The sequence below is a fragment of the Anolis carolinensis genome, chromosome 2 (assembly GCF_035594765.1).
Source record: "Anolis carolinensis isolate JA03-04 chromosome 2, rAnoCar3.1.pri, whole genome shotgun sequence".
Classification (NCBI taxonomy): Eukaryota; Metazoa; Chordata; class Lepidosauria; order Squamata; family Dactyloidae; genus Anolis; species Anolis carolinensis.
The window spans coordinates 28,056,831-28,081,368 of NC_085842.1; the positions used below are offsets into that span (position 1 = coordinate 28,056,831).

Sequence of the window (24,538 nt, forward strand, 5' to 3'; positions counted from 1 at the left end):
CAGCTGTTGTGTAGTGTCTCCATATTCTTTCTAGAATGCAGAAGTAGTCCCATTGGCCATAAATGTAATTTAGAAGTACACATTATGCTGTTACCTTTATTTGGCCAACCAAATGCTGAAAAAACATAACATATCTTTCAAAGTAAGGGGATTCTTTATGAGATGAATAAAAAGGAAAATGAAAGTGGAACTCAAGTCAAGCCATTTTCTGGGGTGTTTCTACACTGGGCATGGGCAAACTTTGGCCCTCCAGGTGTCTTTGACTTCAACTCCCACAATGCCTAACAGCTCGTAGGCTGTTAGGCATTGTGGGAGTTGAAGTCCAAAACACCTAGAGGGCCAAAGTTTGCCCATGCCTGGTCTACACTGTAGAATTAAAGTAGTATTACTTGTGAGATGTAGCTTCATAAGGTCTTCAGCCTTCTCTGCCAAAGAGTGTTGGTGCCTCACTCTAAACTACAACTCCCATGACTCTGCAGCATTGAGCCCCATTGCCGTGGCTCAGTGCTATGTACTTTGGTGAGGCACAAGTTCTCTTTGGCCTTGTAAAACTGCCCATCCCAGGATTCCATAGCACTGAGCCATGGCAGTTAAAGAGGTGTACAATGGTGGATCCCAACTGCCAACCGCCAATTACATCACAATATAACTTCGCTGCCACCAATCAAATTGTATTAGTCTACGACCACATCATTCACTCTTCCCTGTCCCACTGGTCCACCGACCACTGGGGTCAGTTCACAGAGCCACTCAAAAATAAGGGAAACTCTGACTGAAAAGAGTGATGGCTATTATGCAGGCAGGCTCCCTTCCTATACAGATGCACAGGAAGACACACTGAATTCTTGTTGTTGGATGTTGTAGATGTAAATAAATAGAAGCTCTACCACGGCTTCTGAACCAAAATTTACCCTGCAGTGTAATAAAGTGCCACTCAGGTCTGTGAATTTTACTTCAGTTCAATAGGTTGAACAGAGTAACAATATACAGTAGAGTATCACTTATCCAACATAAACGGGCTGGCAGAACGTTGGATAAGCGAATATGTTGGATAATAAGGAGAGATTAAGGAGAAGTCTATTAAACATCAAATTAGGTTATGATTTACAAATTAAGCACCAAAACATCATGCTATACAACAAATTTGACAGAAAAAGTAGTTCAATAGGCAGTAGTGCTATGTAGTAATTACTGTATTTACGAATTTAGCACCAAAATATCATAATGTATTGAAAACATTGACTACAAAAATGCGTTGGATAATCCAGAAGGTTGGATAAGTGAATGTTGGATAAATCAGACACTACTGTATTGTTGCTGTTAATATGTGAGGGGAAGTCATATGGAGGAGGGAGCAAGCTTGTTTTCTGCTGCCCTGGAGACTAGGACGCAGAACAATGGCTTCAAACTACAGCAGTGGTTCTCAGCCTGTGGGTGCTCAGATGTTTTTGGTCTTCAACTCCCAGAAAATCTAACAGCTGGTAAACTGGCTGAGATTTTGCCAAGCCAAGGTGGGTTCAGGGGTTTGGGGGGGGGGGGTCTCGGAATTTCTGAGGACCCACAGGTTGAGAACCACTGAACTACAGGAAAGGAGATTCCAGGTGAACATGAGGAAGAACTTCCTTACTATGAGAGCTGTTCAGCATTGAACTCTCTGCCCCAGGAGTATGGTGGAGGCTCCTTTGCTGCTGCTCAGTCGTTTAGTTGTCTCCAACTCTTCGTGACCTCATGGACCAGTCCACACCAGAGCTCCCTGTCGGCCGTCACCACCCCCAGTTTCTTCAAGGTCAAGCCAGTCACTTCAAGGATACCATGCATCCATCTTGCCCTTGGTCGGCCTCTCTTCCTTTTTCCTTCCATTTTCCCCAGCATCGTGATCTTTTCCAAGCTTTCCTGTCTCCTCATGATGTGGCCTTCTAACTGGCAGCAACTGGATAAAAACAATTATTCCTCTCCCTCTAATTAGGACTTTATTTTTCTTTTCTTTTTGTTGTATGAACGTAGAGGCATGGATGAGGGGTTGTGCTGCCAAATTTAGTGTTTCTGGGATGTGTAGTTTTGTTGTTTTGTCCTAGGCCGAAATTTCATTACCCTTTTATATATATAGAAGATATAGAAGATAGATGATCCACACCAGGGGTCCCCAAACTAAGGCCCGGGGGCCGGATGCGGCCCTCCAAGGTCATTTACCTGGCCCCGCCCTCAGTTTTATAATATAATATTTTTATATCAGTTTTAATAATATAATATATTGTATATACATATAATATTGATAATAATATTATGTTATACAATATAATACTAATAACAATACCATATAATAATATTAATTATATGTTATATATTACATATTATATAATAGTATAGTGGTATAGTTCAATATATTAATATATAATGCTAATATTGTGCTATGCTAATAATATAATGTATTGTATGTACATACAGCTGCTCTGAGTCCCCTTCTGGGTGAGAAGGGTGGGATATAAATGCAGTAAATAAATAATTAATTTTAGACTTAGGCTCTGCCAAAGTCTGAAATGACTTGAAGGCACACAACAACAACAATCCTAATTAACTTGACTATCTCATTGGCCAGTAGCAGGCCCACACTTTCCATTGAAATCCTGATAGGTTGATGTTGGTTACAATTGTTTTCATTTTTAAATATTGTATTGTTCTTTCGTTGTTGTTGTTGTTGCACTACAAATAAGACATGTGTAGTATGCATACGAATTTGTTCGGTTTTTTTTTTTCAAATGATAATTCGGCCCCTCCATAGTCTGAAGGATTGTAGACCGGCCCTTTGCTTTAAAAATTTGAGGACCCCTGATCCACACAGTCGAAGGCTCCTTGTTTGGAGGCTTTTAAGCAGAGACTGGATTGCCATTAGTCGGGGGTGCTTTGAATGCGATTTCCTGCTTCTTGCTAAGGTGTTGGACTGGTTGGCCCACGAGGTTTCTTCCAACTCTTTTGATTCTATGAGTGGGGCTTGAATTTAGAAGTCCAAAACACCAAGGGCCAAAGTTTGCTATTGCCTATTGTAAAGGTTCAAAGGTGGCGAAGTTGCAGATCCGACTTAGAGGGCAGCGATGGGTCAGATTGAACCCCAAGCCAGCCCCCAAACCCCTGAACTCCCGCCCACCTTGGCTTGGAAAAGAGCAGAAAAGAAAGGGATTGCTTTTGTCTCAGGGCTGCCAGGAGGGAGACATGGCTGCTGCGGAGCCCAAGTCGGTGAAAGAGGCTCTGCAAGAGGAGCTGACTTGCTCCATCTGCCTGGAGGTCTTGGCCGACCCGGTGATGATCGTGGGCTGCGGGCACAACTTCTGCCGGCTCTGCCTGGGCCGGTATTGGGCGGGCGCCTTGCGGAACGTCTCCTGCCCGCAATGCCGGACCGCCTTCCCCAAGGCCAGGCTGGAGGAGAACCGGCAGCTGAGGAACGTGGCCGAGGTGGCCCGGAGGATGGCCTCGCTCAGGCCCAAGGAGGGGCCCCTCTGCGCCCTTCACCAGGAGCCCCTGAAGCTCTTCTGCCAGAACGAAGGAAGGCCCATCTGCGTGGTCTGCGACAAGAGGAAAGCCCACCGCGGGCACTGTGTCATCCCCCTCGAGGAAGCCCACCAGGCGCTCCAAGTAAGAAGAGCAGGCATGGGCCAACTTGGGCCCTCCAGGGGTTTTGGACTTCAACTCCCGTTAGGAATTGTGGGAGTTGAAGTCCAAAACCCCTGGAGGGCCCAAGTTGGCCCATACCTTCTTATTTCCTTGTCTGCTTGTTTTGTGGAAACCAGAACTGGTGAGGAAGCTTCAGGACCCTTCCACACAGTCATATAGCCCGGAATATCAAGGCAGATTGAAGGGAACATAAGCGGCCTGGTTTAATTTGATTTCATCTTATTCATAGCAATGGTATTAATAATACAGTAGAGTCTCACTTACCCAACGTTCTGGATTATCCAACGCATTTTTGTAGTCAGTGTTTTCAATACATCGTGATAGTTTGGTGCTAAATTCGTAAATACAGTAATTACTACATAGCATTACTGCTCATTGAACTACTTTTTCTGTCAAATTTGTTGTATAACATGATGTTTTGGTGCTTAATTTGTAAAATCATAACCTAATTTGATGTTTAATAGGCTTTTCCTTAATCCCTCCTTATTATCCAACATATTCGCTTATCCAACGTTCTGCCGGCCCGTTTATGTTGGATAAGTGAGACTCTACTGTAGTTTCATTAAATAAATAAATAGCCTTCCATTCGTGTTAGAAGGAAATCTGCCTTTGTTTTAGTATGAAGCCATGGGAAATGCCCACAGAAAAAGGCAATTAACATTCCATTACATTCCTTAGAGTTGTAAAAGTCCCTGGCTCAGGAAACTCACACCAGCAGGCAATATATTTTGGAGACAGCGGCCTTAGATGTAGGAGTCAGAGATGGCAGTTTGATGTACAGTAAAAGGTAAAGGTTTCCCCTGATGTTAAGTCCAGTCGTGACCGACTCTGGGGGTTGGTGCTCATCTCCATTTCTAAGCCGAAGAGCCGGCGTTGTCCAAAGACATCTCCAGGTCATGTGGCCGGCATGACTGCATGGAGCGTCGTTACCTTCCCGCCGGAGCGGTACCTATTCATCTACTCACATTCGCATGTTTTCGAACTGCTAGGTTGGCAGGAGCTGGGGCTAACAGCGGGCGCTCATTCCACTCCCGGGATTTGAACCTGGGACCTTTTGGTCCTCAAGTTCACCAGCTCAGCGCTTTAACACACTGTGCCACCAGAGGCCCCTTGATGTACAGTACAGTATCGTTTATCCAACCTTTGCTTATCCAATGTTCTGTATTATCCAACATGGTCTGCCTTTTGTTTTTTAGTCAATGTTTTCAATACATTCAGATATTTTGGTGCTAAATTTGTAAATACAGTAATTACTGCATTACCTTACCATGTATTGAACTGCTTTTTCTGTCAATTTGTTGTAAAACATGATGTTTTTGTACTTTGTAAAATCACAATTTGATGTTTAATAGGCTTTTCCTTAATCCCTCCATATTATCCAACATTTTTGCTTATCTAACATTCTGCCGGCCCGTTTATGTTGCATAAGCGCGACTCTACTGTAGTTTGGTTTTGATGGATGAACATTTATAAATAATAATAATAAAACTTTATTTATATACCACCCTATCTCCCAGATGGGACTCAGGGCGGTTTACAGTCATAAAAACAACACAAACATTACATAATAACATAATAACACATTATTAAACAAAGTAAAATAATACAATTATAACAATAAATAACACTTACATGACCAGATCAAGGGGACGGGAACCATAAACCCAATATATTAAAATGTATCATTTTAGGCTAGGGAAATCTTGTGCAATATATTCAGGCCCAGAAATCGGCGGTAGTCCAATGTAATTACTCAAAAACCTGCCGACACTGTTGCTGTTTGCTGTTTTGGTAAGCATCTGACCAAATAGTACCATGTGTAGGATGAAAAAAAAAGAAGGTATGGGAACAGAAGAATTTAGAAAGCGTGAAATATCTTTGGAAATTCTATAAAAGCCAACCAAACTGTGTCCTTCCAGGCGGCCACCCACATATCCTCTATTTGCAAATAAAGGCTGTGTAATCTCCTCTGCCTCCCGGACAGCTCATTGGGAACCCAACTTCGGGAGGTTGCAATAAGTTGCTTTCTGAGAGAAAGGAGCATTACAACTGAGCCTTTTCAAGATAATTCACAATATCTGCTTTGAACTGGGTTATCTGAGTCCACAATTCAGTTCACTGTGGATTTTATACAGCTGTTTGGAAGGGGCCTCCGACACTTTTCCCCAATGATGATGATGATTATTATGATAAAACTTTATTTATATACCACCTTATCTCCCCAAGAGGACTCAGGGAAGCAAAACATTCAATTGCCAATAGAAGACCGTGCAACAAGATAGACATCATAAAAGAAAACATAGGTAAAAAGGTAAAGGTTTCCCCTGACGTTAAGTCCAGTCATGTCTGACTCTGGGGGTTGGTGCTCTCCTCCATTTCTAAGCCGAAGAGCCGGTGTTGTCCGTAGACACCTCCAAGGTCATGTGGCCAGCATGACTGCATGGAGCAATACAATCCTGCTAAAATCATAAAAATTAAAGTCCAGATTTAGTCTCTTCCATCAGATGGGTTCAAAGTTCAAAGCTAGAACTTCAGAGTGGACATGTCACATGGCCAACTATGAAGGGCTTTTTCATGAGTGGATTTCCCTTCCTATGGGCAGATTTCTCTCAAACCCCTTCTACACTGCCATGTAATCCAGATTATTAGAGCAGATCATTCACATTATCTGCTTTTAGCTGGGTTATATGATCCTACACTGTCATATAATCCAAAGCAGATAATCTGGAGTTAATATAGCAATGTAGAAGGGGCCTCTCTTCCTGTTGTCCCAACCCCATTCTTAACAATGAGTCATTTCTAAATTGGATGTTTGTCACTCAGGGACTGCCTGTAATAATCCAGTTCAAAGCAGATAATCTGGATTTTATATGGCAGTGTAGATGGGGGCCTAAAAAGGCCTATGCGATTCTAAGGCCCCTTTTACTTCTATATAAAATCCAGATTATCTGCTTTGAGCTGGATTATATGGCAGTGTAGACTCGTTTAATCCAGTTCAAAGCAGATCATATGGATTATCCGCTTTGATAATCTCCTTTATATGGCTGTGTGGAAGGGCCCTTAGTTGGAACAGGGACATTTTTGAAGTGTAACCCCAGACAAATATATATAAAGAGTTACATTTTAAGGTGGAACTCCAGGCAAACAAACATATATTATAGATAGACTAGCTTTGCCCGGCCACGCATTGCTGTGGCTTATGGGAATCCTTTGTTGGCCAGGTGGAATAGCAGTGAATAGCCTTGCAGTCTCAAAGCCTGGCCGTTTTCTGTAGTAGCTGGAGCTTTTTGTTGTATGAACGTAGAGGCATGGATGAGGGGTTGTGCTGCCAAGTTTAGTGTTTCTAGGATGTGTAGTTTTGTTGTTTTGTCCTAGGCCGAAATTTCATTACCCTTTTATATATATAGATAGACAGATAGATAGATTTGCTTGGAGTTACAATTTAAAATGTAACTCCAGGCAAGTTATACACACACACACACATTCATTCTTATTCTCTCTCTCTCTCTCTCTCTCTCTCTCTCTCTCTCTCTCTCTCTCTCTCTCGCCACTCAGATGGCACTGTCCTCATCCTGCAAAATAAAAAACGTGTGTGTGTGTGTATTTATATATTTGTAGTTCTGTAAAGCAAAGGGAAGGGTGATCACTCCTGTGTTGTTTGTCATCTATCTAAGTACCAACCAGGGCTGCTTCTGCTTAACTTCCAAGATCAGATGCATTCTGGATCAGTGAAAGCAGGCCTGCATGCCCTGTCACCCTCCAGGTGTTTTGGACTTCAGCTCCAAGAATCCCTTTCCATTGGACAAGTGGGCTTGGACTTCTGGGAGTTGGAGGCCCAAACAGGTGTGCAGGCCTGTTTTAGGATATTTAGGCAGTCTGCCTTTAAGACTTAGCAATGTTTATTTTAGTCTAGGGCCAGAATATTAGTCTACTTCTTCAGAAGTATCAATAAGACTGATATTGAAGCCTTAGGTTATCGAGCATATTTAGAGATTTGTGGAAGGGAATAGAGGCTGGTTCTACACTTGCAGTTCAAACCACATGATATGGCAGTGTAGAACCAGCCAGAATGTAATAGGATCTCAAAAGGGACAAATTGTGACCTGTGACCTGAGCTGTAAAACTTCAAAGGTTGCATGTGATGATCTCGTGCTCTTTTAGATTTGGACTGTGGTCTGTTAGCATTGATGTGTGAAAGCAAAAAATATCCTGGATAAAGCCAATTCCTTTAGAATTTGTAGAGAGAGGCCCCTTCGACATTGCCATATTAAATCCAGATTCTCTGCTTTGAACTATATGATTATATGACAGAGATTCCTTTTGTGAGTTGAATATCCCCTTATCGAAAATACTTGAGACCAGAAAGGTATTGGCTTTTCAATTTTTTTGAGATATCTCTAGTTGTATATATGCAAATATGTAATATTTAGAATAGTTTTGTGCATGAAGCAAACGTTTTGTACACTGGACCATCAGAAAGCAGCAGTGTCACTGTCTCAGCCACCCCAAGGGGAGAATATTTTGGATTTTGGAGAATTCTGGATAAGCGATGCTCAATCGGTATTATATGCAAAATATTAAGGATTCATTTGTTAATATTTTATTATATACTAGCTTTGCCCAGCCACGCATTGCTGTGGCTTATGGGAATCCTTTATTGGCCAGGTGGAATAGCAGTGACTAGCCTTGCAGTCTCAAAGCCTGGCCGTTTTCTGGAGTAGCTGGAGCTTTTGGTTCTTTGAACGTAGAGGCATGGATGAGGTGTTGCGCTGCCAAGTGTAATGTTTCTGGGATGTGTAGTTGTTGTTTTGTCCTAGGCTGAAATTTCTTACCCTTTTATATATATAGATGAATGGATTATCTTTGTTCATACCTCTGCTAGTGAATTGAGTACATATAAAGTTTATATCACCTTTTACACCATTAATTCTGAACTAAAGTATTCCTCTGACAGGGAACCTGCTTCTTCCTAGGCTAAAAACAAACCACCCAAGAACACTTGATGTGTTTTGGTTGCTGTTGCTGTACTTGTTGTTGGTTTTGTTATTATAGTTTATAATTGAAAGAAACTTTGAAAATCGCAATAGTATAATTGGTCCTAAAGACAAATAATAAAAAATCATTCTATCAGGAGCAGCAGGAGCATCTTCTTTCTTACCCACCTCTACTTGTGGCTCGATCCCCATCTCAAGCCATCTCCGGACACAGAGTGCTGACACAGAACACGTGGCCATGGGCCAAAAGGGAGAACAAGACATATGAACCAGCCATAAAACTCAATTGCCCTGAGGTGGGAGGAAAGGGACTCTGGAATGTGGGAATGAGCAACCTACAGGCGCCAGGACTCTAAGAATGATTTATAACACTGTAGCTAGGGCCTATATAGATGGGCAGTAGAGTAGACTCTTGTATTCCGAACAATAAAGCTGTATAGTATCTTCACTCATTGTGTGTCTTGGTGTATTCTTCCGAAGAAGACTAACCCACAGCAACACAGCTGGAGCTGAGAAACCTTACACCGAGGCAGGTCATAACATAGCTAAAAACACATAATCATAAACAGGTTATAAAATACACATGTTAAGATGTATTTCTATGAAATACATATATTAAGACGCACAGAGTAATAGCTCTAAAAGATTGTGCAGTTCAGCACAAATGCTATTGCTGTGGTAACGGATTGAGATATAGATACATATACTATTGTTATTGGGGATAAGTTGCATTGCTGTGGCTGGATGGCCATCTGTCAGGGGTGCTTTGATTGTGTGTTCCTGGACTGGATGGCCATCTTCCAACTCTAGGATTCTATAGATATACAGTGGAGTCTCACTTATACAATATATCATGATATTTTGGTGCTAAATTCATTAATACAGTAATTACAACATAACATTACTGCGTATTGAACTACTTTTTCTGTCAAATTTGTTGTATAACATGATGTTTGGGTGCTTAATTTGTAAAACCATAACCTAATTTGATGTTTACTCAGCTTTTCCTTAATCCCTCCTTATTATCCAACATATTTGCTTATCCAACATTCTGCCAGCCCATTTATGTTGGATAAGTGAGATTCTACTGTATATATATAAATGTAATATGGCACTTTATTATGGAGTAAACAGCAAAACCATTGAACCTAATCACACCAAATTTGGCCACAACAGTCATAGTCATCCAAGGTATGCCTTTCAATAAAAAAAACCTAGAAATATAGTCCCAATTACAGAGGAAGAGGAAGTGCCTTTCTGCCCCTAACTGCCAGTTAGAAAGGTAGGTTCCGCTGCCTTTAGCCCCCCCCCCCCCCCCCGCTCTGCCTTTAGGCCCACCACCACTAGCAACTCCCTCAGCCAAAATGGCACCCAGGGCAGGGGAAGAGTGTACTTAGGCCTCATCCACACTGCCTATAAAATACAGATTATCTGATTTGAACTGGATTATATGGCAGTGTAGACTCAAGGCCCTTCCACACAGCTATATAACCCAGAATGCCAAGGCAGATAATCCACAGTATCTGCTTTGAACTGGTTATGTTGAGTCCATACTGCCATATAATCCAGTTCAGTGTGAATTTTATACAGCTGTGTAGAAGGGGCCTCATATAATCCAGTTCTAAGCAGATAATATAAGATTATAAATATAATATGTAATAATTACTGTGGTATAATAATACAGAACAATATAATCTCTCAAACCAGGACAGTAAATAAAGAGGAACACTTTGAAAGCAGGGAAATTGGGAATTCTAGAAAGGAAACAACCAGGCCAGCTAACACCTCCCAACAAAGGATTCCCCCAGGCAGGAAGCAGACAGGCTTTGAAGCTGCAAGGCCATTAAATGCTAATCAAGGTGGCAAATTGCAGCATTCATACCTGCCACATGGAGACTATTCATTGCTATTCAAACTGGCCAACCAAGGATTCTGCAAGGTAGAAAGCGGCCAGGCTTGCAAGCAGCAAGGCTATTCAGTGCTATTCAACCTGGCCAGCCAAGGTTTCCCCTAGGTGAAAAACCCCCAGGCTTTGAACCTACAAGGCTACTCCGTCCCATTCAACCTGGCCTAGCAAGGATGCCCTATGTAGAAAGTGGCTAGGCATTGAAGCTGCAAGCCTATTCAGTGCAATTCAAGCTGGCCAAACAAGGATTACTTTACAAACGAAGTAGCCAGGCTTCAAAGCGGCTCTTTGATTGAGGGTGCTACTCCAGCTACTCCAGAAAACGGCCAGACCTTGAGGCTGCAAGGCTATTCACTGCTATTCCACCTGGCCAACAAATGATTCCCATAAGCCACAGCAACGTGTGGCCGGGCAAAGTTAGTAATCCTATAATTCTCTGCTGTAGTCCTTGTCCTACCTAAATTATGGCATTGTCTTATTGAGAGCTGTTGTTGGGACAGGGTCCCCCAAACCCTCAGTATCTCTTCCAATTAGACACTAAAGGTGAGGAGATTTAAAATACAATAGCTTTTACCTGCAGAGTAATACTGGAGAGAGGGGTGTGAAATAGAAAGAGTTCCACCACAACTGATCTACATCATGGGTTTTATAGCCCCCTTCTCCACTGCCATATAATCCAGATTATCAGAGCAGATAATAATCCACATTTTCTGCTTTGAACTGGATTATATAAGTCCAAACTTCCATATAATCTAGTTCATAGAAGATAATCTGGATTTTATATGGCAGTGTGAAAGGGGCCCTAATTGACCAGCACTCTTTGGCCTAAAAGGGTGCATTCCATGCAAAACTACAGCTCCCACAATGCCAATGCATTGAGCCACGGCAGGAAAGTTGAGCCTTTTTCCAGCCAAAGAATGCTGGGATGCCACCAAATTACAAAGTGGTGTTAAACTAGATTAACCCTACAGTGTAGATGCACCCATCGTTGGAGATCTTGGGTGCTCCTCTGCTTAGCTGATATGTGGCGGACCAGCAGTTATTTTTTCCAACAGGTCAGGAGTCAGCAATTGTCTAGCAGCTACCTTTTGAGCACGGTAGCAGAATGGAGTTGGACTGGATGGCCCTTGATGTGTCTTCCAACTCTTTGATTCTATGAGAGGCCTTTTGAGTTGAATGACCACATCTCCTGCAGATGCAGTTGTAGTCCCGCCAAATAATCCCAAATCAACAAGAGAGAAAAAATGCACAAGCGCCCCTCCAGTTTGATTCCAACTCCACTGCTTTTTCTTTGGGTTATTGCTCTTTAAACAAATGTGGAAACATGCTTTTAAAAAATAATAATCCTGTTTCTTCTCAATTCCTCTTTCTCCACATCGTTTTAGAATAAAATTGTGTACCATTTGACGTCTTTGAAGAAAACCAGAGGAGATGCTGAGAAATTCAAGGAAGAGGCTAAAAAGTCAATGAAGGACATGGAGGTAGGTCCACATAGGTGGAAATCTGGCCTGTGCTGGAAAGCCAGGGTTGTCTGAATTAAAATGGGAGACAGTTCTTGGATTCTCTTGGGAGGACTAAAATGTTGCTTGGCCACAAGTGTTTTGGTTTTCACCTGCTAAATATTGGAAGGTATGTAAAGCAGTTTGGGGCGGTTCAAATCCGGGGAGTGGGGTGAGCTCCTGTTGTTAGCCCCAGCTTCTGCCAACCTAGCAGTTCGAAAACATGCAAATGTGAGTAGATCAATAGGTACCACTCTGGCAGGAAGGTAAAGGCGCTCCATGCAGTCATGCTGGCCATATGAACTTGGAGGTGTCTACGGGCAACGCCGGCTCTTCGGCTTAGAAATGGAGATGAGCAGCAACCCCCAGAGTCAGACACAGCTAGACTTAATGTCAGGGGAAAACCTTTATCTTTACCTTATGTAAAGCAGTAGCAATAAAATAGATCTCAATCCTCCTCCCCACATTAGCGCAGAGATAGTCTGGAAAAGTTTAATTCATATTAGAGAATTACTTGTCTGCTAACCTATTCCTATGTAATTCCTTGCTGTAAGCCAGGGGTCCCCAAACTTTTGAAGCAGAGGGCCGGTCCACAATCCTTCAGACTGTTGAGGGGCCGAATTATCATTTGAAAAAAACAAAACAAATTCCTATGCATACTGCACATGTCTTATTTGTAGTGCAACAACAACAACAACAACAACAAAACAATACAATATTTAAAAATGAAAACAATTTTAACCAACATCAACCTATCAGGATTTCAATGGAAAGTGTGGGCCTGCTACTGGCCAATGAGATAGTCAAGTTAATTAGGATTGTTGTTGTTGTGTGCCTTCAAGTCATATCAGACTTTGGCCGAGCCTAAGTCTAAAATTAATTATTTATTTACTGCATTTATTTACTACATTTATATCCCACCCTTCTCACGCCGAAGGGGACTCAGAGCAGCTGTATGTACATACAATATATTATATTATTAGCATAACACAATATTAGCATTATATATTACTATATTGAACTATACCACTATACTATTATATAATATGTAATATATAACATATACTTAATATTATTATAAGGTATTACTATTAGTATTATATTGTATAACATAATATTATTATCAATATTATATGTATATACAATATATTATATTGGGTTGTTGTATGTCTTTCGGGCTGTGTGGCCATGTTCCAGAAGCATTCTCTCCTGACGTTTCGCCCACATCTATGGCAGGCATCCTCAGAGGTTGTGAGGATGCCTGCCATAGATGTGGGCGAAACGTCAGGAGAGAATGCTTCTGGAACATGGCCACACAGCCCGAAAGACATACAACAACCCTGTGATTCTGGCCATGAAAGCCTTCGACAACACATTGAATATATTATATTATTAAAACTGATATAAAATATTATATTATAAAACTGAGGGCGGGGGCCAGGTAAATGACCTTGGAGGGCCGCATCCGGCCCCCGGGCCTTAGTTTGGGGACCCCTGCTGTAAGCAGTGGAATAGTTCTGAATTTTATTTATTATTTGTTTGTTTACTTTATTTGCATGTTGCTTTTTTCCAGAGAATAAATTAAAATGTTCATGATACATTTTGAAAGTGGAACATTGGGTATTTGCCGTGAAGGTTTCTTTGCTGATTCTTGAATTATTTTTAATGTGTTTGTAACAATGGCTGGACCTACACTACCACATAATGCCATTTGGAACAGCAGTATATGATCAGTGTAAACCCATATAATACAATTCAATGCAATTCAAACTGTATTAATTGGGTTTATACTGACCATATGATGCATTCCCAAATTGTATTATATGGTTGTTTAGATCTAGCCGTGGTGGCATTTGGGGTTCGGTGGGTAATATCTGTAGAACAGTGGTTCTCAACCTATGGGTCCCCAGGTGTTTTTGGCCTACAACTCCTGGAAATCCCAGCTGAAGAGGCTCAGACCCCTTGTGTCCCTTCATAGTCAGTTTATCAGCTGTTAGGTTTTCTGGAAGTTGAAGACCAAACATCTGGGGACCCACAAGTTAAGAACCCTCCTGTAAAACAATTTCAAAATAATGTTATTACAAGGCAATATAGAAATAAACAAAATGAAATGTAAAAACCCAGAGACTTTCTATATTGAGCTATGTGGTAGCCTTTTCACAGGTCTACAAAGTTTCAAATATACATTGAGAAAAAATAACACCCTCTTCCCACTACTGGGGATGTGAAATAATCACTCATGCCATGCAACTATGAGCTCCCCCGGCACTGACACATACTGACACAAAGCACATGGCCAAAAAGGGGGGGGGGGGGGTACAGATAGCGATTTATGACATTGTTAGGCAAAGGCCAATATATATATGGGCTATAGCACAAGACTCTTGTATAAGATGCGTAGTACCTTCAGCCCCTGTGTGTCTTGGATTGTTCTCTTGAGAGAATCATAGAGCTGGAAGAGACCTCATGGGCCATCTAGTCCAACCCCCTACCAAGAAGCAGGAAAATCGCATTTAAGTCCCCCCTTCCCCGACAGATAGTCATCCAGCCTCTGTTTAAATGCCTCCAAAGAACGAGCCTCCATCACACCCCTGGGGCAGAGAGTTCCACTGTTGAACAGCTTTCACAGTTAGGAAGTTTTTCTTAATGTTCAGGTAGAATCTCCTTTCCTGTAGTTTAAAGCCATTGCTCCACGTCCTAGTCTCCAGGGCAGCAGAAAACAAGCTTGCTCCCTCCTCCCTATGACTTCCCCTCACATATTTATACACGGTCATCATGTCTCTTCTTGGCCTTCTCTTCTGCGGACTAAACATGCCCAGCTCTTTAAGCTGCTCCTCAGAGGGCTTGTTCTCTAGACCTTTGATCATTTTAGTCACTCTCCTCAGGACACATTCTAGCTTGTCAACATCTCCCTTCAATGCAGTGCCCAGAATTGGATACAGCATGATTCCAGGTGTGGTCTGACCAAGGCCGAATGGAGCCCCCGGTGGCCAAGGGGATAAAAGCCTCGTAACTTGAAGGTTGGGTTGCTGACCTGAAAGCTGCCAGGTTCGAATCCCACCCGGGGAGAGTGCGGATGAGCTCCCTCTATCAGCTCCAGCTCCATGCGGGGACATGAGAGATGTTGGATTATGGTTCAAACATCAAAACATCCGGGCGTCCCCTGGGCAACGTCCTTGCAGACGGCCAATTCTCTCACTCCAGAAGCAACTCCGGTCGCTCCTGACACGAAAAAAAAACCCAAGGCCGAATAGAGGGGTAGCATGATTTCCCTGGATCTAGACACTACATCCCTGTTATGCAGGCCAAAATCCCATCTACTTTTTTAGCTGCCGCAGACTAAATCTGTAGCAACACAGATGGAGCAAAGAACCCTTACAAGTTGTTTGGAATCATCAGCGCTTTCTCTAAACTTCTACCTACAACAAACATGCAGGGAGAAGAGAGAGAGGAAAACACCGCTGAGAACCAACTTGTGAACATCTCTGGGGAAGAAGCAAGCTCCGGAGGACGAGAGATGGCAGGATCTCACACTCCCAAGGACGAAGCAGCCTCCTCAACAATGACCAGCTGCTGGCAGGTCACACCAGCTCAGATGGAGAAGTTTCACGGAGCCAGGCCGGCAATAGGCTGGGAGTATGACCCTCTCCACTCTACAGGCTGCCGAGAAGTGCAGGAGTTTAGGCAAGAACTGGCACAATTGAAAGAGCTATTACATTCTTTGCTGCTGAGAGATGACAGCAATCCTGGGAAGCATAAAGCTACCCCAGGGCTTCCAGCGACATCTCCTTCTCCTCAGGTAACCACCCCTGGCCTTTCGGCAGCAGCCCCTTCCTCCCAGCAGGAAAGGCCTGAGGGAGAGGGGGGCAAGGCCCAACCACAGTACAGAGAAGAGATGGAGCTCAGAGCTACCTTTGACGGGGACCCCGAGAAATTGCCAATTTTTTTGTTCAGAGTTGCAACCTTCATGACCAAGTGGGCAGACACTTTTGCAAATGAAATGGATAAGGTCCAATATGTGGTTGACCATTTGGAGGGGGCAGCAGCTGAATGGTTCATGGCTCTGTATGACACAAATGCCCCGGAGCTGAACAATTTGGATGCCTTCATGCTGGCCCTGAAGTCACGCTTCGAGGATCGCCTCCGCAAAGTCAGAGCCAGGGCAAAATTGATGAACCTGAAGCAAGGCTCCTGCTCCGTTCAAGAGTATGCCCTCGAGTTCAGGAGACTGGCATCACTGCTCCCTGAATGGAACGAAGCCTTCAGGATCCACGTGTTTAAGGAGGGTTTGAGACCAGACCTCTTGGAATGGGTACTGGCACGAGACATGCCAGACACCTTGATGGGATGGGTGGACCTGGCCAGCAAGGGAGAGATGGTGAAGGAAGAGATCAAAATATTTCGGCAAAAACAACCCTGGCTCCCCAGAAGCAGGGGGAAGAAGGATGACAACCCGCCCAGGAGCAGAGACAGGCTTGACCCAAGAGCAAAGGAACAAAGGTGGAAGCTGGACCTTTGTCTACATTGTGGAGGTGAGGGGCATTTGGCCGTAGCCTGCCCAGAAAGCGAGAGAAAACCTGCAGGGTGCAAACCAGAAGAAAGCCAGCAAAAGGGGAGCCTGTGCAAGGGAAGGAAGACAAAGGCAACAGCTCTGGCCTCGAAGCAGCAGAGACAACCTAAGGCCCGCCATGCCGGTCCCAAGGATGACGCATCAGACAGCGAACAGCTCTCGGGAAATGAGACTTGCCTGGACTGGTGAGCGCCAACAATGGTGCTTCAAAACAGTGGTGAGTAGCACCAATTCACCCTTCTGGCTGAAAGTGTGGTTGAGCAAACAGGGAAATGGAAGAGACTTGACAACAAATGCAATCTTGGACTCAGGCTGAACAAAATCCATAATAAAGCCTGATGTTGAGGCATCATAATTTCTAGACACTAGGCAAACTACAGTATTTTGTACAATGGAAACCCTTTCCAACAGAGGAGCAAGAGCGCATAGATGCCGAACATGTGCCAGCTTCTATGCACTGGGTAAATTCTAGGTTATGATACCCCTACGGTATGTGAATAGCCTGAGGTTATAAGATGGATAGAAATACTTTCGGTGTGGGAGGAACGTCTGGATATGCTTTGTAATGCTGGATGATGAGATGTGCTACACAACTAGTTGATGATGTCAGGTGTTATTTTTGATATATGCTTTGTAATGTTGGATGCTGGTGATGCTGGGAAGTGGGATTGTTTTTCATGTGCGGCTTGGGGGTAATGATCCTGTTGGGTGTCATCCTGGACTCCACAAGTCTCCAGTCTCCAATGAGTAGCAAGACTAAGAAAACAGAATTAGAACGAGGGATTCCTTTCTCTATTCCTATTCATGCCTTCCTAAAAGGGGCTTTCTGTCTCTACTCCTCTCTTCCCCAATTTGTTGATGTAGCAATGTGATCTCTTTGAGGTATGAGGTGACTTCCTCTCTATTGCCATTTTGATTGGTCCTAGGCTTCGATTATCAGAGTAATTTACGCAGCGCAGCAGCAGTTGGATGGAGTCAGAGGAACGCAGCATGAAGAGACATCAGAGACGATGGTAAAACTATATACAAGTTTTACTGAAAGCAGTAATAAAGACAAACAGACTTGAAGACAATGGACACAGGACTTGTCTTCTCAGCAGACAGCACTCGACTCAGAACAGAACAGAACTGATGTAATCAGCAATGCACACACACTTGTGTCTGGACACTCCCCAGTTCCAGCCACACATCAAGGTCATCACAGCTTCTTAGTAATTAACTCTTTCCAGACTATAGTACAATCTGGATGATGCAATCAGTATGCAATACTGGCAAGACACAAATTTCATTTAAACACTATCTATACACAAATCCCACATCGATCACATGGTCAACCTCCATTCTATCTTCTCTTCAGTCTTTTGTTTCCTCCTGTGAGGACGCATCTTGCCATTCTCCAGGCAAGATGTAGCTGCATGTCTACATTCTTTGATATTTTACCTTTTACCTTCCTTAGAATATGATATTTTAAAAGTTAGTTAGCTCCAAGAATTTTCCTATCCTGAATGTATTTCTTTTACTTCAATAAATAATTTTGAACTTATATTCTGCAATCCTATGCCATCCTAAGCAACAGAGGTCACCACACATAGGTTTCCGCTGATTGTGAAGTGTGCTTCTGGCACTCTGCTATATTTTTTGGTGAAATCACCCCAAGAGAGGGTTATTTTGAGTCTTAACTTCTCAATAGATTCCCAACAGATCCACTGATCTGGATCCATTTCTGTGAGAAGGAGGAAGACAGAAGGTTTTGAGTGATTGGCAGTGGGAGGAAAACCCATGAAAACATCTGAACTGCTCTGAAGTTTAAATATACCGTGTAACTGAAAGAGGTTTCCGTTCTAAAAATGACTGTGTATTGTAATTCTTTTATTTCCTAAATAAAACAGTATGAATCCACTAAACGGTTGTGTTTCTGAACTAATGTTTGGCATTACATTGCAAACATACGGCATGACATATTTTGTACCTTTTGGATGGTCCAATACAAGTATCATTATGGATGAATTTTGGATACCTTTTTACGCAGTGCAGAAACACTCTCATTTTCTTCACTGCTACAATTTCTAAGTACTGTAGCAGACTGCAAATTTTATAAAGAGTATTTATCAGGTGGCCTGATGGCATTGAGTTTCTACCTAGTTGTCCCTGGACTTGCTAAGGAGGAGGGAGGCAATAAAGTTACTGATTTCTCAGTTTGAAAATACCAAGTTGCCCCTAAAATTCAGAGTTCTGTCCAGTTTGAAATTCATAGACTTTAGCTGGCTCTACATTTTAGAATTAATGCAGTTTGACACCACTTTCACTGCCATGGCTCAGTGCTATGGATTGCTGGGAGTTGCAGTTTGGTCAAGCCCCAGCACCACAACTCCCAAAATTTCATAGCATTGAGTCATGGTAAAGTATTTTCAAACGGCATTCGTTCCTACAGCAGAGATGCACCCTTTCTCAGTAGAGACGCAGGGATGAGCTAGAAAGTATTCTTTTTCCTGTCTTCTGTCTCTTATCAAAAGATAGGAATTGTGAAAGACAAACTGCTGGCTGACGTTGAGGAGTTCTGCCAGTTTTTGAAGCATCAAGTGCAGTTGTTGCTGCCCCATCTGGATGTGTTTCAAGCCGACCTCACAAAGAAGGTGGATGAAACTAGCAGCAGATACAGCATGGAAATAGACCAGCTCAACTCTTTGATCAGTGACATAGAGAAGACAAGCAACCAGCCAGCAATTGATTTGCTGAAGGAAAGAGCCCAAGTTGAAAGCATGATATTTAAAGGGCAGATAATGTGTCGTCAGTTCATGAGAAAGGTGAGAAAATTGTTGGATTTTCCTTGTTTTTGGCTTGGGGAGAAAAGCGAGTGAATGCGGTCATGTTTAACTTGGAAAGATCACAATACATATGAATTATTATTAGTAGTAGTAGTATTGGAGCCCCTAGTGGTGGAATGGGCTAAACCCTTGTACCGGCTGAACTGCCAACTTAAAGGTAATCCGATCGAATCCGGGGAGCGGGGTGAGCTCCCATCTGTCAGCAATAGCTCCCCACGCAGGGACATGAGTAAAACCTCCCACAGGATAGTAAACCATCAAACATCTGAGAGTCCTCTGGGCAACATCCTTGCAGACAGCTAATTCTCTCACACCAGTAGCAACTTGCAGTTTCTCAAGTTGCTCCTGATATGAAAAAAACAGTTAGGTATATGTATATCCTGCTTTGTCTCTGCCAAATGAGACTCAGACCTCATCTTTACTGCCATATAAAATCTAGATTATCTGCTTTGAGCTGAATTCTATTAGTCTACACTGTCTAATCCAGTTCAAAGTAGATAATCTGGATTGTATATGGCAGTGTAGAAGAGGCATTAGTTGCTCTACTGGTGGTGCTTTTTCCTTTTTTGGAAATTACCCCACCCCCACCCCCCCCACACACACAACTAATGGGCCACCTTTCTTTCCTTCTAGGACATTCACGGCATCAGAGATCTGTACGTATCTGTTCATTAAGCCTCCTTATTTAATGTTCTGCAAAAATCTTGTAGATTAAGTGCCATTTGGGACATTTTCTTTATAGAAGTGATGGGTTGTAAGAGCTGGAGAAACTACAGACTTAGAAAGAGAAAACCTCTCCATGAATCCCTAAAGTTGAATCTACACTGTTATATAATCCAGTTGATGAATCCAGGTTATCTGCATTGAGCTGGATTATATGAGTCTACACTGCTGTACAATCCAGTTAAAACCAGATAATCTGGATTCAGAAACTGGGTTGTATGGCAATGAGTCCTCCAGTGTGATTCTATGGTTAGTTTCCAGAAGAAGTTGTACTAGAAGACCTAGACCAGTGTTTCTCAACCTGGGGGTCGGGACCCCTGGGAGGGTCGCGAGGGGGTTATCGGAGGGGTCCTCAAATACCACCAGAAAACACATATTTCAGGTGGTTTTAGAACCCCTTTGGCAGAGAAGGCTGAAGATCCCTCTGCCTGTCCTTCTTTTCCTTTTTGTGGCAAGTTTATTAGTTCCATTACCAGTTTGCTACAGGGTGCTCTCTGAGTGTTGGTGAACTACAACTCCCAAATGACAAAATCAATCTCCCTCCAACCCCATCAGTATTCAAATTTCGACATATCAGGTATTTATGCCAAATTTGATCCAGATCCATCATTGTTTGGGTTCACAGTGCTCTCCAGATGTAGGTAAACTACATCTCCCCTAAATCAGTTGTCAATTCCTCCCAAATCCCTCCTGTATTTTCTATTGGTCATGGGAGTTCTGTGTTGGAAGTTTGGCCCCATTTTATCACTGGTGGGGTTCAAGGGGCTCTTTGATTGTAGGTGAAGTATAAATCCCAGCAACTACAACTCCCAAATGTCAAGCTCTATTTTTCCCAAACTCCATCAGTGTTTAAATTTGGGCATATTGAGTATTTGTGCGAAGTTTGGTCCAGTGAATGAAAATACATCCTGCATATCAGATATTTACATTACGATTCATAACAGTAGTAAAATTCCAGTTATGAAGTAGCTGTTAGCAAAGGTAAAATCCTTAGGTTGCAGAGTATTAAAAAATAAAGCTGCAGCAGAAACAAAAGCCCTGAAGTAATGTGGTCAAACTTAATTTAATACAGAAGCATAATGCAGGAACAAAACAAAACTCAAAAAGAAAAAAACAGGCAGAGTGCAAAGTGCAAAGAATATATATATAACAAACACAGCTCCACCTGTATCAAATTGACAAAGCATATTACCTGTTAAAGGTACATGAACAATATAATTTTTTAACATTATAATACTTTCAACAGTAGCAACAAAAATAATTTTATGGCTGGGGGTCACCACAACATGCGGAACTGTATTAAGGGGTCGCGGCATCAGGAAGGTTGAAACCCACTGAGCTAGACAACTTATTTATTCACATTTTTCCACATTCATGGGAGTCCTGTGCTCCAAACCTCAGCGAATGTGAGGGACAGGCTGTCATGTACCTCAGGAAATATTAGGTCCTGACAGCCTTCTACCTTCCATGTGCGTGGAAATGTTTAAACATGAGGAAGTATAAAAGTATTCAGAAGTTTGTATCTCCCCAAGCAAAAATGCCAAAGTCAAATAACATGCAATATGTTTTATTCCAGCTATTCTGAGACAGAGCGCTTTGAAGCAAACAGGTTTGATTTTCTGAAAGAAAGACACAGTCGTTTCATCGAACATAAGAAGACCGTACAGGACATACTGAAGCGATTCAAAGGTATCCTGAAGAAGCAGAAGAGTTTCACTTCCTGTGATAGTCAGGAACACAGCTTGGCTTTAGTGTTGGCTAGTAGATTTGTCAGTCCTTTGGGAATTTATTTATTTATTTATTTATTTCAATTATTTATACCCCGCCCTTCTCACCCGAGGGGACTCAGGGCGGCTTACAAGTGGCAATTGATGCCGTTACACTGATATACAATAAACTAAAATGATTAAAACAGTCATAAAATAGTCATAAAATACAATATACAAAGTTTAAAACAATGCAAAGTGCTTATGCCATTCATCCACCAGACGTTATACAAGAGCCGTAATTCAGACCACGTCGAAGCCAATACATGCTTATTCTTCAAATGCCTGCGTACATAGCCAGGTCTTCAGTTTTTTTCTGAACCCCAAAAGGGATGGGGCCTGCCAAATGTCACTGGGGAGGGAGTTCCACAGCCGGGGAGCCACCACCGAGAAGGCCCTGTCTCTCGTCCCCACCCGCTGTGCCTGTGAGGCGGGTGGGACCGAGAGCAGGGCCTCTCCAGACGATCTTAAGGTTCTTGTGGAATGGGGGCTAAGGGCATGCCAGGGCTCAATGTAATGGAATCGTGGGAGTTGTAGCTTTACAAGGTCTTTAGCTTTCTCTGCCAAAAAGTTCTGGTGCTTCACCAAACTGCAAATCCCTGGATTCCATAGCACAGAGCATGACAGTTAAAGTGGCATCAATCTGCTTTAATTCTACAGTCTAGAGCAGGCATGGGCAAACTTGGGCCCTCCAGGTGTTTTGGACTTCAACTCCCACAATTCCTAACAGCCTGAGGGCTGAGGGGGGAAAGAAAGGTGCCTGAAGTTGTTAGGAATTGTGGGAGTTGAAGTCCAAAACACCTGGGGGTGGGGGGGCTAAGTTTGCCCATGCCTGCTCTAGAGTCAACCTAGGTCTGCCTTAACCTGCCATAGAGGCCCCTTCTACATTGTCAGGTAACATCAGGAATATCTGCTTTCAACTAGATTATATGGCAGTGTAGATCCAGCCTGAGTTATAAAGAACTTTTCGAGTTGGTGACCCCCACCTCAGATGAATCTGAGTAATGTAGTGTTTCAACCTGGGTGTCAAGAGCCCTGCGGGCATCACGAGGGGGTGGCAGAGGGGTCGCCAAAGACCACCAGAAAACAATGTGGTATCGAAAGCTTTCATGGCCAGGATCACAGGGTTGTTGTATGTTTTCCGGGCTGTATGGCCATGTTCTAGAAGTATTCTCTCCTGATGTTTCACCCACATCTATGGCAGGCATCCTCACAACCTCTGAGGATGCCTGCCATAGATGTGGGCGAAACGTCAGGAGAGTATACTTCTAGAACATGGCCATACAGCCCGGAAAACATATAACTACTCCATCAGAAAACACCTATTTCTGATGGTCTTAGGAACCCCTTTGGCAGAGAAGGCTGAGTATCTCTTTGCCTGTCTTTCTCTTCCTTTTTGGAAACTGACAGCGAATCTTCCCACCAAAAGCCCAATTTGCTCAATTCTATTGGTGGGATTCAAGGGGCTTTTTAATTGTAGGTGAACTATAAATCCCAGCAACTACAACTCCTAAACGTCAAGGCCTATTTTCCCCAAACTCCCAGTTTGGTCCAGATCCATCATTGTTTGAGTCCACAGTACTCTTTGGATGTAGATGAACTATAACTCCCAAACTCAAGGTCAGTGCCCACCAAACTCTTCCAGTATTTTCTGTTGGTCATGGGAGCTGTATGTGCCAAATTTGGTTCAATTCCATTGTTGATGTTCAGAATGATCTTTGAGCATAGGTGAACTATAAATCTCAGCAACTACAACTCCCAAATGACAAAATCAATTCCCCCAACCCCACCAATATTCAAATTTGGGCGTATGGGGCCAAATTTGACCCAGTGAATGAAAATACATCCTGTATATCAGATATCAGGTATGTTGGGGCCACCACAACAGGAGGAACTGTATTAAGGGGTCACGGCATTAGGAAGGTTGAGAACCACTGGAGTAATATGAAGAAAGTACTTTGGGCATTTTAAGCAATAGTATAAATTACACGAGCCAGCACATATTTTGGTGCCCTCAATGTTAGCCATGTTTCTGGGTATGTTTGACCTGCTGATGCCAAAAATATTGTTGGACTGTATTATTCAGTGTTGTTCTTTGTCTCCATTCTAACCCATCTTCTAGGTGAGATGGCAGCTGCCCTAAGAAGGGCTAGGGGTGATGTTTTGAAGCCCTGTGTAAATGGTAAGTTAAGAGGGGAGAACTGATGACCAGCATAGTCTTTATCAAAGCAGATAATCCAGATTATCCAATTTGAACTGGGTTATCTGAGTCTACACAGCAACATAATCCAGTTCAAAGCAGATAATCTGGATTTTATATGGCAGCCTAGAAGGGGCTTCAGTTCAAAGAAAATAATCTGAATTATATGGCAGTGTAGATTCAGCCAGAATTATAGAACTGAGTCCACTTTAAATGCCATGACTATATTTTATGAAAGAAGGAGTTTTAAATTTGGAAAGATTCTTGAGCCTTGGTGAGGTCACATTCTCTCAGTTTCATAGGAAGCAAAGGAAATTACCCTCTGAAATCATACCAGTAGCAACTTGCAGTTTCTCAAGTCGCTCTTGACATGAAAAAAAAACCCTCTG

General features: G+C 42.7%; 1 protein-coding gene across 4 annotated transcripts in view; it reads left to right on the top strand.

Moving 5' to 3' along the window:
- The first annotated feature begins 2,969 nt into the window (after positions 1–2,969).
- LOC107983628 (zinc finger protein RFP) overlaps positions 2,970–24,538 on the top strand; it is a 28,728-nt gene continuing 7,159 nt past the window's right edge. Inside the window, exons 1-6 of one of the 4 annotated variants that reach the window (XM_062973684.1) lie at positions 3,062–3,627; positions 11,952–12,047; positions 19,149–19,439; positions 20,094–20,116; positions 21,760–21,872; positions 24,072–24,131. In XM_062973684.1, coding sequence (XP_062829754.1) covers positions 3,208–3,627; positions 11,952–12,047; positions 19,149–19,439; positions 20,094–20,116; positions 21,760–21,872; positions 24,072–24,131 — 1,003 coding nt within the window. In that variant the 5' untranslated portion in view covers positions 3,062–3,207. Of the gene's footprint in view, positions 3,628–3,748; positions 8,033–11,951; positions 12,048–15,501; positions 17,702–19,148; positions 19,440–20,093; positions 20,117–21,759; positions 21,873–24,071; positions 24,132–24,538 lie in introns of those variants that run through there. The other 3 variants (XM_062973685.1, XM_016997918.2, XM_062973686.1) reach the window with 3 other exon arrangements.